At 40.6% G+C, this 13772-nt stretch overlaps 1 protein-coding gene across 1 annotated transcript in view; it reads left to right on the top strand.

The window, feature by feature from the left end:
- TTC29 (tetratricopeptide repeat domain 29) overlaps window positions 1–8168 on the top strand; it is a 135917-nt gene extending 127749 nt beyond the window's left edge. The window contains exons 10-11 of the mRNA XM_027795212.2: window positions 3825–3898; window positions 4275–8168. Coding sequence (XP_027651013.1) covers window positions 3825–3862 — 38 coding nt within the window. The 3' untranslated portion in view covers window positions 3863–3898; window positions 4275–8168. The remainder of the gene's footprint in view (window positions 1–3824; window positions 3899–4274) is intronic.
- Window positions 8169–13772: the final 5604 nt, after the last annotated feature.

Genomic DNA, 13772 nt, shown 5'->3' with positions numbered 1-13772 from the left:
GTACAAATTCATTAATCTTTATATTCATAAAACCTCCCAAGTACAACTGCCTCCATTCCAAGTGAACCCCCAGTCAGGATACATGGCTAAACAAGTAGGGCCAATCTGCTTTTTAAAAAAGCGTTGCATCAATTTTCAGTTATCAAGACAGAAAAAAAGTAGGAGGATCTTCTGCAAGTTGGGACGTGCATGTTGTTGGCAGTCATATTACTTTCTGCTGTGTCTTTATTCCGACACCATTACATCATTCTACAGATTATATAACTGAAAACAGCTGAATGACCTTTAAAAATGCAAGTAATTTTTAAATTACAACAATGAATTATATCCAATCAGTTGCATTATGCCACCTTGATAATCTAGCATACCCAGCCAAATCATGGGGAGGGTATAAAGAGTACAGTGAGATATGTCTTGCTTTTTCTCCCTTTTGTGACAAAAATTCAGAATTGGCTAATAGTGAATCTGAATAGGTGGAATTAATTGTATTAAAGGAAAATAGGTATAATGAAAACACTGCATTGCCTTCTATTACTACTGTTGTATGTACAATACAGTAAGAGTTTACCCACGTTTGCAGCAGTTGCCAATGTGGTGGTTTTGTTTGCATACATGTACCTAAATACTTGTGAAAACATAACAGCACTGTTGCTGTCTTTGGTTTGAGCTGCTGTATTATAGGATTTTACACCACTTCAGCAAGTTGGATATAGTGGAAGAGTAGGACAGGGTATGGACTTTTCTCCTATTTGTTTGCCATGTCACTTCTTAAGCCAGCAGAAAATTAGTGCATCCTCAGCATCCTGCAGCAGAGAGTTCCAAGGGTCAGTTGGCAATGCATGAAGAACCCCTTCCTTTGTCTCCAAGCCCGCCACCTGCTACTTTCAGTATCTCCTACCTCATGAAAATGAGTGAAAAATGGTTTCTGGGTCACCTGCATGCTAGTCACATTCATAATTTTGTCATCTCCTCAAAATGTTGCCTGTTTGGTTTTTTTTCAAAGCACGTTCAACTCCCCAAAACAATAGGCCTCTTATGATTCTCCATCAGTTTGTGGAGCTTTCCAGTGGAGTTCTTGTTTCATAAAGTCCAACAGTCTCCAAGTAATACAAAACTTGGATTTGAATGCTTTCCTATCATGTGGGCATGCACGCTTGGGAACACAGGTGTTGCTTGTATAATTTTCTTTATAGTCTTTGAGAGAATGGTGCCTAAAATTCCTGTCCTCTCTGGAGTTAGTGATCATTTTAGCGCCAGTCTTTGTAGGTGTGGGTTTCATTTTTTTCTATGACTTTGTTCTAATTATATTGTGTAAAGGACTAGCAGCTCTTCTTAGCTTTCTCTCAGAAACATAATGAAATAATGAGATTTTTAGAAGTGTAACGATCTTTAGATAGACACATGGAAACAGCAAGAACAGAGATGCCAATTCTAGCTGCACTGAAAATTCAACCAGACAATTTTAATTATATTTTATCAACAGCAGTGATAATATGTCAGGAACATCCTATTATGATTAATTATATTTACATACTATTAATACATATTAATGTTTATCTCTGCATTTTGCACAACACAATAAGATAGAAGGAGAATGCTTGATGGTGTGATCTGTGGTGGTATATATGTATTATCATTATGAATATGAGATGCTTTTATTGTTCCCAAATAGCACAGGCCAAACAAATGCCAAGAAAACATTTATGGCTCAGTATTCCATCAGTTATCCTTGATATGCTTCATATTTGCTGGGAGGATAGAACTGTTAATCAGACAATAATAGCTTGGTGTCCAAGTGTGAAGGCAGAAGGCCAAAAGGTGCATGAGAGAAGCAATTTATGCCATAATTCCCCATCTGTCATGTGCATATCCCCACCGTTTTTTGGATGTGTCCGTGTATGTAAGGTACGTTGCTGTCAGAGGCACACTTTTATGTGTGATTACTTGCAAATATGTATGTTACTACACATACCTAGTCACATTTTGGGCTTGAGTCATACACCTGTCTCGCACCACTTTTTCAACAATGAGCTTCCACTGGAAAGAGCAATAACACCACACTGGTGTAAAGCTGGGGTGGAGCAAGGTACTCCAGACCCCTGGTTAGCACCTCTGAACTGCATGAGGCTCTCAGCTGCTTTGCTGTGTGTGAGTCTCCAAGCCAAACTGAGAAGCTACAGACTCTGCAGCTGTGAGCAGAGCCCCTTGAATTCGATTAGGTTTTATTAGATTATTTTTTTTAGACATGGTCTGCTAGTAAAGGAATTTCCACTCAGGTACTTAAGGCCTGGTTTCAGAAAATGTTGCTACATTGTTAAATGTACGTTGTTAGAGTAAACCACTAATGTACATGTTGCCCCCTTGCAAAATTTGATTCATATGATAACTTACACTAATTCACAGATATTCTGCATAGATTTACTTATCCTATTCTTATTTGCATACAACTCTGAAGTCCTAATTAGCAGTTATACTTAATAAAACCTATGATATGACAAAACATACATTTTATTGAGTCTTCAGTAGTCCGGTAGTTTGCATCTCTTCCAAACATTGCACCAGCAGAGACACTGCTTTGAACATTACTTTTCATCTCCATCAGAACTGGATTAATATATTTATTTTGGACATGAGTTAAATTAGGATGCCATATAAGCACCATTGGTATTGGTGTGACTGAAAGAGAGAGTCCTGTGTGACTGAAAGAGAGAGTCCTGTTTTAGTCATCACAGTGCAAAGAGGTAGTGACAAATTGAGAAGGATCCAACCAAGGATTACTCAGAGGTCAGAAAACATGAGCTCCTTTCAAATATTGAAGGCTGCATTTGCTTAGCCTCAAAAAGAAAAGATTAGAGGAAGGAAAACAGTCTCTGAAGCTGTAAGAGGTTATTATAAAAGAGGATGGTGTTCCTTTGCTACCTAAGGTAGAACAAGGCAAAAATCAGCTTAATTTGCAATAAATATTTATCTTAAGTATTAGGGAAGAAACTGAGCTATAAGATTGTGAAACACTGGAACAGAGAGATCAGGGATGTTGTGAAATGGCTTCATCAGAAGCCTTTGAGAATAGATTTGACAAATAAATGTCAGGGAGGGACTAGATATATGTGCACTTTCTTCATTTGAGAAGTGAACCAGATCAGTAGTTCCCAAAATAGGAAACAATCCCAAGGGATGGTGTGGTTGTAACTAGGCAGAGGGAGGTATGTTGCTGGAGAGTCACTGGGAAAAGAGCAGAAAGTGCAGCTGGGGGGTGGCAGCTTGGTGCGAAAATGGAGCAAGGAAGGAACAAGGGTGAGCATCACAGATCACAGCAGCAAAGGAAGTGTGTGGCTGCCAAAAACTGTGGAGTTAAGCCATTGCCTCCCAGCCACCCGCTCATTTGATCACATCCTATTAGGACCGCACTGGGAGGTGGCAGCCCTACTTATGCAGTCCCCTCACCCTGCTCTTGCTTTGCACTGCTCACTTTCCCTGGGCGGTCTTCTCACTGCCTGCCATCTTTCAGTGCTGTCTTTGCCATCACCTTCTCCCAAATGCATCTTCCTTGTTGGGTCCCAGCTGGACCCACCTGGACCTGTCCTGCAAAACTGGCCTGTTTAGGAACTGCACAGAAGCGCAGGAAGTAAGAACAAAAATCCCTGCCAATTCTGTGTTTCTAGGATTATATCTTATGTGGCTTGCCTCTGTGTTGTCTTAGATTTCCTTCTCTTGTGACTTTTTATTGTATTGCATGTTTTTCAAATAAACCTTCTAGGCTTTTTTACCAATTAGAATGTTGTAAGTCTAAAGCACTAATGCACTTTTTATTTTTTTAATAACAGAACTTGATAAAGAAACAAGTGCTTCAAAGCCCCTGTGAGTTTCTTCCAAAGACGCCAGTTATAGATCCTTCCTGGTACAGTATTTGCTTTTAATCCATAGTCTATATACCAATATGCTGATTTTTGCAAAATGACATTGGTATCAAAATTTAACCTGATTTTGACAGGGAGTTGCACATCATCTCTGGTTTACTTTGTCCAAATAACAGTATTTTTCCTGCTCATAAATGAACAAATTCACATTTCCTTCATATTTTTAACTTATTCTCCCAGTTTTAGAATTTATATTGCTTTTGCTTATGTAGTTGCTTTTAATTTACAGAAATAAGCCTTTGAGATAGAAAAGCTATTAACCAGATGCTGAATGCAAATATAAAACAAGTAGATATCAAAGTGTATATATAAACTTACAAAAATTGCTGGTTTTTTATTTGCTGTTTTCCTCTATAGAAAATGCCTGCCTACTACAGAGAAGCTAATAGATGAGTACAGGAGATCCTTGAAAAGTCGTGCAACAAAGTAGGAATTTTGGTGGGGATTTGTCATTTAAATGGGAGCAGTGTTGCAATGCAAATATCTGAGAGCTCTAAGTTCTTTTATGACTGAAGTGTGACTTCAATGTGTATTACATGTTTTTATCAAAAATAGCTGGTGTCACTGAAATAAATACAAAAGAGTAATGTAGAATAGAAACTTTGCATCTTGTGCCCCTAATGTGTATTGTCTTCCAAAATGTCAAGATCTTTCTGTTAAGATACGAAACATCATTTATGCCTACTGAGTGGGCATCCAAGATGCTCAATACCTTGTAAGATCAGGTTCTAAATGTGTCTGGAGAGTTTTCTTTAAATCCCAGATTATCGTCCCTTTCAGAAAAAATAAACCACAAGCTCAATGCCTTATTCATAGGGCTATCAGTGACTTTAGCATCTGTGCTTAACAGTTGCGGTTCAACTGTAACTTGATAGACTAGATCCAGCCTGGGTGCCACACTATGGTGCAATTTTGATCTAATCTGTAACACAGGTTGGACCCAAATCACAACTAAGTTTGTTTAAAATCTGGTTGAGCACACGCATGAAACCATTGAAAACCTGCACAACCAAAGCATTTGAAATGCCATTGACCGTCTCAAATGTACCGTCAATCTATAGGCACGGCTGAAACAACTATATTTAACAATGAAAGTGCATCTGGTAGAATGCCACATTTTCAAAATTGAACCCAAAATTCTCCTTTGTACAAAGCCTGTATTCATTCACATGATCAGGTAAACTAAAATTCTGCCTAGATTCTTTTTGATAAATAATCTGAAGCACTGATTCTGGAGCGTGTGTGAAGGATTGTCTCCTATTTTGAGCTGATTAAATTCTTGACGGGGTTCACCACATGGCCCACAGCAGTCTGACTCCTGTGGTCTTCAGAGTCCTCAAAGGGCATTTTCCAATTACCATCACTGTTGACCTAAAGAAGAATTAAAGGAGAGAAAATGTTGGTTATCACTTTGCAAAATATACATAAAAGCAGGATTTGGAACCTTTGAATTTTATTTTGAAAAACTGATACAAGCTTTCATAATGGAATTTATTTTAAAAACTGTTCCTTCAAACTACATAAACAAAGCTTTATGAATCTCAATAGTCAACTATTCCTTTCTTCAAACAGAGGTTTCCAGATTCAGAGTTTGAAGCAAGGTCCATTAGACCTGTAATCAGTTTTTATGACAGTCTTTGAGCAAGCAATAGCCTTTGCCGTAGTAATAACTCAATTCATGGTTTTCTTCAGATTTGCAATTTAAGTAACTGGTTGACATGTGACAATAAGGTTTCTCCCTGTTAAGGCATGGTAAAAGTGTATCATTAACTAGCTCTTATTAGACCATTGTTGACCAAGGTACTGTGTACATGCAGTGTAAATACAAATACCTCAGTAATCTTATTTTTTTACCCAGAGGTCTTTATAGTCTGAACACCAAGCTTATTATGACAATGTTTATTTAGAATGTTCTTACAAGGCTGAAAAGTTGTATAGGAATATTCCTACATGCAATTATGCACGTACATAAGCATACAAATCTCTTGACTGAGTGCTAAAAAGAGGTAAACACTTTATGAAAACCAGGCCGAGAAACAGGACCATGAATTAAATATAAACAATAACTATCCAGTCTACCCCTTAGATTTTAATGCTATTGATATGAGATATGAAAAATATTATAAAAACATTAACCTTCAAACTCTTCTAATCTTGGTAAATATAGCATGACTGCTTGTAAGAGGTTGCTGGTTTGACATATTTGGAATTTCTTTTATCAGAATATTGTCCAAAAATGGCATATTTGAATTTATCTTTCATAGTTTAAAAAATATATAAAATTACATAAAACAAGCAGACATTCTAGAAAAGATAATTGTCAGTTTTTCAAGGACAAGTTTCTAAATTCCTAAGGGTTATGAACCCCATGTACATTTCTGCAGCAGCTGAACGTTCTATGTATGTGTCCCAGAAGTTATTAAGCAGTTATGTTAAACAGCATCCATGGCCATCATTACTTTTTGCCAGTCTACACTCATTACTAAGTGATAGCTTTTGTATGCTTGTGAAAAAATGGTCATAAATTAATCCTCTGAGGCATTACCTCTCCTGTACTTTTTTAACAATACTTTTTAGTCATAAAGCTTTTAATAAAAATAAGGGGACTTTTATCATCCTATAATAATGGAAGTTCAATGTGTGTTCTTCAGAGCCAGGAATCTTTGGGAGAGCATTATGTTTATTGAGCTTTTAAACGTACCTGCCTGCCATCCCAGTAACAATTTGTCTGACGAGTAACTATCTGGCAGAATGCAGGTGGTGTGCTCCTTGCAGACTTCTTCAGCAGGAAAACAAAGGCTCTGCTTTCCCCTTCAAATGGATGGGGTGAGGAGGTTAGGCAGAATGTCGTTCCATACGTTATACTTTGGGCAGGGTCCTGGAATAAACCTCTCCAGCTGTTAGAAGCAGCCAGAGCTCCATGGGTCACGGGCAGGCCTTGGTGTTAACACCTCGCATGATCCAGCTGAAAGCACGGTGCTCACTGACACTTGGCTGCAGTGTCAGCTCAGTACTTCTTCAGAAAAAACATCACCACTTTCTGAATTACCAACACTTCTTCCAACATCACTTTTCTTTGGTGATCTCTTGTCAGACATAGTCCTGCGCACAAGATCTGCTGAGATCAGAGCTCAGATTAGTACAGTGGAACTTTTGTCCTTTGTCTCCTTACATGAGAGATGCTCTGATTTCTTTAAGGAGCTCCTCATACAGAACTGAATTCTTTTCCACTCTGCCTGGTTCATTATCATTGCAATCCTTGCTCCAAGTTTTTGCAGAAAGCCTCTAATCTCCTGACCCTTAAGACTTCGCGATCAGAAAGGAGGACTCGGAGAGATTATGAATTGCAGTTGCAAGTTTTTCTGTGCTCTGAGAAATTATAGACATAATTGACTTTAATGAAGTTAGGTAAGCACCTAAATCAACTTAACCTGTAATGCTGGTTGTCTGTTTCAAAACAAAAACTTGTCAAACGTATTATGGCAGATGAATCTTTGAGTAGTTCTGAAGTGTAATATCAATGTCTCTAAAATCTATGTATTGCGGGTGCCTAAGGCATGCGACACTGACAATTAAGGCTGCTTTTTGAATAGGGTTTTAGTAGGTTTCACTGTGTATTGACTAACAATTCATAGCAGAAGGGAAGGTTGTATCTCAGAAAGGATTCTGTTTATAATTATGAAAAGCATGTTTTCTGACCATTAATAGGGTATATCTTGTTAATTATGATGATATATATGGTATTTCACCTGTGAAGCCATTTAGAAAATTAATGTTTGAGTCACAGAAAGGTCATTGCCATTCTGGAAGGAATCCATTCATCTCTAAATAGGCCATCCGAATATAGACTAAGAAATACACTATATATAATTACCTAGAAATAGATGGAATAAATAAGATTGATGATAGGTATTACTAAAGCCACACTTTAGTTTCCTGCTAGGAAAAAGTAGAACATAACTGGCAGAAACAATAATATACATGTAAAAATGCAAGAAATAGGTTAGTCTTAAGTAGTTTTATAAGATTCAGCTATTACACATGAGGTGAGAACTCATCAGCCTGGAGAAGTGGTGTACATCAAGGACTTTGTCCTGAGATTCAGTTATTTCTGAGGACAGCTCCTACAAAGAGAATGAAGACGGATTTTTTTTTTCCCCCTGAAACTGTGTCTTGTTTGACAGCATAATTTCATAGTATTTCTGTATTTGCCATACATGCTAACAAGTACATAGAATGTATGTGCTGTCTTTGGAGATAAACAAATAAACATGTTAATGAATATTTCCATGTGTGAGTCTTCTTTTGACACAGGCATATCACCGAAGAGTGATGCTGAGCATGAAGGAGCCCAGCAGCTATGATGGTAAAGCACGTTGCCAGGGGTTTAACCTTAGGAGATAAACTTTTCTCTCTAAACATTTACAGTTTAGTTTTTAAAAATACAGAATAAAAGTCCAGAATGGCTGTTGGTCAAGTGAGCTCTCAAGCCCATTTAGCAGAGGAGGAAAAAGAGAGAAAGGTGCAAGTGTGCCTTTAATTGAAAGCCTGTTGTTTAATCTTATCTCATCTGTGGGACGGACAAAGTGAGTCAGCCACAATGCTCGCTTGGAGGAATTAATCTGAAGAGGTGAGAAAGCAATTCAGTAACTAAAATCCCCTGTCCCCATCCCTACTGAATGAATATGTCTGTTTCACTAGATTAACAATGAAGTTACTTGTTTGTTTCATCACTACATGAAAGGCGGACAGACAACTTTGCAACAAAAGCGCAGCTGACCTGGGTGAGATCTGAAGTGCTGGCGATGGCCCTCCCTGAAGTCACGGGGGGCTGATGGTGTGCAGCCCCTGAAGCATTGCTCGGCTCTATGTAGGATCACGGCATGGGGGAAGGTCTCCGTTTGTCCCAGCAGCTACCCATTCTCCAGCTCAGTTCTGCAGCTTGGCCACCTGCAGTATGGGTAGACAAGATCTGTGGACAGCAGATTTTCAGTAGCACATGGAAGACCCAGGGACTGGAACTTGAGTGTCCTAGGAGGAGCATTTGGGAGTGGCAACAGCTCCTGGCTCCCACTCAGCTCTGAACCCAGCTAGGACTGAGATTTCTCCCCTGAGACAGACTGATGAGAGGTAAGCTTTGTCTCTGGGAGGCAGCTTCCTTCAACACCAGCTCTTGTAACTGCCACATTTAGCCCCCAGTCTGGGACATACCTATCCATTTATAGAGGTATATCACCTTTGAAAGGTTGTCTGCCTCCTACACTGAGCTATTCTGTCCCTAGCAACATTGCTCCTTGGTCTTCCTGGACTATTTCAGTTCACCATTCAGTTCACCATTTGTAATTGAAGTGGCTTGAATCTGGCCTTAACCACAGCCGTGCCTCTAAAAATGTCTTCAAAGAGCCCTCCCAGAAGCATGGTGGTCACTGTTATTTTCTCCTGTTTTCTTTTGTAAGAGTTGTCTGCCTCCTGGCTCCTCAGCATCCGTTGACTGAGAAAATTAGACACTCTCCCTTTCCACGTAAGTACCAGGAAATTGGTTTCCCTGGCATTGCTGTCTGCTTTCTGGGCAGCCCAGACTCACACCAGGCTCACAGTACAGATTAAAACAAAATTTATTTATGATAAGGGAAGTTCAGGATTACCTGGCTTCTGTCTCCAGGCCCCACTCTCTCCCAGCAGCCCCTTTAACTTTTACATTCTGAATTGCAATGAGCTTTCATGTCTGCTGAGCCCTGATACTCTCAGAGGAGCTCTGTGATATTAGAATATTTTGATGAATTAGAGCCCTTGCTTTTATTTCGCCACTGCAAACCTCTGTTCTGGGAGAGCATCACCGATGCATTCACATTTTGCAGTGCATTTGGCAGAAATGGCTAAACAAGCTTGAGATGGGGACAGTTAAGCAGAAAGGGGTGAGGATTTATGGCACTTCGAATTCTTACTGTCACACTGAAATCCAGTACTAGCATACTGCTTTTGCGTGGGGGGCAGGGAAGGGTGCGTCTGGCCTTGCCAGCAACAACAGAGTAGATCATGTGCACAGAGCCAGCGGTGAGTGGACACCCGTGCAAGCTTGTAAAATGTAACTGCTCCTGCGCTGGTTGTACGGAGGCTCTAATGGCAGTCAGCATCTCCCTTGTGTGGCAAATGCTTCTTTTTTTTAAATTATAGCTGTAGGTCAGCCAAGTGGCTGTGTACCTACCATGCCACCGGTGCCTGGGGCTCTACAAAAGCAATACAACCAGCGTTGGCACTGCATACTCTGAAAAGCTAAGGGGGAACACCACGAACAAGTCTTACTGATGTGCCTGTAGGGGAAGTTCTCACTAGCCAGACACTTGATAACCCTTGTGTGAAATCAGCCTGGACTAAGCCAGCTCAGCCTCCTGAAACACAAACTTGTGGGCCAGCAAAGGTGACTTTGGCAGGGGCAGGAAAAATGTCAAGAATCAGCGTGAATATGGTAAGTGCAGGAGGAGCCAGTTAGACTGTAAGATATTGGGACTGGGAACATTCTTTGAGACAACTTGTGTGTACCAGGATTGGCACAGTAGTTGGGGACTGGGAGTGCTGTGCTGGCACAAGCTGTACACATGCACACACGCCAAACCGCCTTGGAGCAAATGATGTTCAATCAGTGTTGCTGGTTGGGGTCACTCGTATAAGTCATGGGTTTTTCCTCCTTCTTCCTGAAGAGAAAATTGCAGGATAGTAGAATCTGCCTAGAAAATTACTTTCTAAGAGCATTTGTGCCAAAAAAACTTGGTAGTTTATGCAAAGTAAATAAATAAAACAGGCTGTGAAGGTGAGCGAAGTAACAGAATAAAACCCCTAAACTAATATATTTGCAAAAAATATGCTTGCCTTAGTCACCCCCTCTGTTCCTCCCAGAGCCCGTATCCCACTGTAGGGAGCTGTGGCATTTCCATCAGTGAGACAGCGCACTTTCCCTTGAAAGCTGCTGGGTTTAATCTTACCATCAGATGGTGTGATTCATTTCTGCAGTCCCTGTTGTACATTTCTTAATATCAGACATGAGTGAAATATCTTCAGGACTGTGAGTGAGAGTGGAGTTAACTATTTTTTCAAAGGAAAAAGATGTTGGAAATACATAGTGGTCTTCATCAACTGAAAGCGCGTGTGAAACCAAGGCCAGGCTCCTGGGCTACACGTGATGAGCCTGTCATGGGGTCAACTAAGTGAGGCAGAAAGAGGCTTTCACACCTCTAAAATAGAGCCGGTTTCGGTTCAGCCAAATCCCAGGTGTAGTTCAGAGCATTTGGCCCAGCATGCAGCTGCCTCGGGGTGGCCACATCTGGCAAGTAACAGCTACACCCCGCAGCGAAAAGGGCCTATGCCGGCTACGAGCCTGTGCTGCGTGAATCCATCCTCCACAACACAGCAGAGCTTTCCTCTGCCTTTTGTAGTGCCGCAGCGGCTCCACAGAGCTGTATGAGAGGACAGAAAGTTCCATGTAATAGTGTAGGTTTCCCCCCATCTTCTGTGAGACCAGTACGTGTGCATAGTCTGCTTTAAATACAGTCATCATATGCATTGTCTCAAATGGTTGCATAGGTCAAGAAGTCCTCCTGAAAGCTGTGTTCAATGAAGACAGGCTGAGGTCCTTTTACTTTTGCCTCTGGTTTCTGAGCCTTTAAAGTCTGTTCTGGAGGTGTGTGCTAAAGTGCTTTCCTGCAACAGCTTTCCTGTAATGGAAGCTGCAATTCTCAAGCCATCTCTTGATTTCTGAAGCAAAGGCTTGAAAGCCTCCCCAGATATTGCAAGCTGAAGTAAAAAGCTGTCTGTGGTAGCCTTGAATTATGTGTCTTCACGCCTTTGCTTCCTGATGGTTGTACTTAGGCCTTTTGAATTTCTACCTGTAAATCATCTTCAACACCTTTGAAACACAAATGTTCATAACAGTGGTATGAGCTAAAAACATTTATTTCATAGTTTAAAGTGGTCCTGCCATCTTCAGCTTTTCTTTGGTATCTCTGCATGATGATCACCCATTTGGGGGGAAAGTGCTTTCCGTGATTTTGTCTGTTTTGCCATGACCAGTTCCTCGGTTAGGAGCTTGATTCTCTTTTCTCACCCTTTTCCACATACAGCATTGCAGCATTAAAAGAAAAAAACAATCTGTTGATCAAGTAGGTGGATGTTCACACCAGAACTAAGTCAGAATCTCACTCCCCAGCAGAAAGGCTTTTGGTCAAGACCCAAATACAAATCGCAGTAAACCCGAGGGTTTGAGCCTGCTGTATTCCTTCCCATTTGCACGTTCTTCTCCACTTTCCCTTGTACTCAATTTGTTTCCTTCTTCCCTTTCACCCAAAGTCTCCCCTCTGTCTTCACAATTTTGATGAATACTGGGTTCTGCAGAAGTTCGTCCACCCACCCCTCATACCACCTGCCAAAAAGCTGGCATGTGCAGTTTCTTCTTTACAAGGAACCACCGTCTCTTTTCTCTGATTGTCTGAAACCACTTACTAGCCAAAGGTAAGTCACATCTCCAAAATGACTATGCAGTTGTTTACATTGCTAGGAAAAATGAACCTGTTGTGTACTGCTGAAAAGGGAGTAAACTCACTGGCTTTGTGCATATGGGAAGTGGGTAAATTCTGTTTCTCTGTGTTTATTCTTGACTTCACAGCTGTTTTCCCCAATTTTCAAGGTGTCGGCAGTCTTTGAGATAGCAGGATAGCAGGATTACTTTAGCCTGGGATTTTGGTCTGTCTGCTTTGCCTTCCTTCATTGTTAACCTTGTGTGCCTGCTGGATGAGGACTTGATACAGATGAGAAGTAAAGGTGATGAGCTATTTCTAACTCAACTTTGCTGCAAACAGCTGGTTTGTAAAAGTTACATTACACCCTCAAGAAAAACAAAGGTACTTAAGCCTAGAATGTCACCGATCTCAGTACACCAGCCTGCTGCTAAATGCCTTCCAAACTCTGCCCTTCATCTTCAGGCCTGGCTGTGGGGTGCACTAGCATATCTGTATGTCAGAGCAACCTGATCAGTTGTAAACTGGTGGTGCCTTTACCCAGTATCATCCACAACTGCCTCCCCATTAATTCTCTCAGCCTGGAAGCACCCTGATGTCTCCTTAATAGGGGTTAGCATTATTTATAGCAATTTACAGGTGTGCTGCTAAAAGACAGAACTGTAAATCACCTCAAATGTTGTTCCATGATGAAGTGCCTCTACATTATTTAGCGAATTGTCCCAACATGACTGAACGATGCACAATGGAAAAACTTGCCACAGAAATATAATATTGAAAAGGCCATAATACTGCGTATTTAGTTTAGATTTGTAATTGCAGTTGATATTCTTCTGGCAGTTTTGTACTCCAAGAGTATTTTCAGCTTCAGAAAAGCAGAGTACATCTAACCTGGGGGTGTCGGTGGGGCAATTCAACAACTAATACATGTGACACTGCTATACAGCTGGTGTTACAGAGGTATTTGGCACAAAAAAGATCTGGCTGCATGTGCACGTTCCAGTTACAGCTTACTGCCTAAAGTGTAAGGTAGTAACGTTGTTTTACAGCGTATGAGAGTGATTTTGCCTCAGTAGAAAGAAGATTGAGGTGTGATGAAATGCCAGCAAAAAGCGCCTACAGATACCTCAAAATAAAGAACTACACATGTTCTGAGATGTTGATCTATTGTATTTGGCCTTAATCTGAGCGCAGCACTTTCCCGGATCAAGAAAAGGCTTGTGATTTTGAAATGAGAGGAAAAGTGGAGCAGTATCTTCTCTCTAGAAAACCTGGAGTGAAAATGAACCACATTAATTGTTATATTGGTCCTTTCTCTTGTAATTGCAGGTAGTTTTCCTCCTTCAGA

Source organism: Falco peregrinus, chromosome 2, assembly GCF_023634155.1.
Source record: "Falco peregrinus isolate bFalPer1 chromosome 2, bFalPer1.pri, whole genome shotgun sequence".
In the NCBI taxonomy this organism is placed as follows: domain Eukaryota; kingdom Metazoa; phylum Chordata; class Aves; order Falconiformes; family Falconidae; genus Falco; species Falco peregrinus.
Note: the sequence above shows the minus strand (reverse complement) of the source record. Positions and strands in the feature narration are given on the sequence as shown.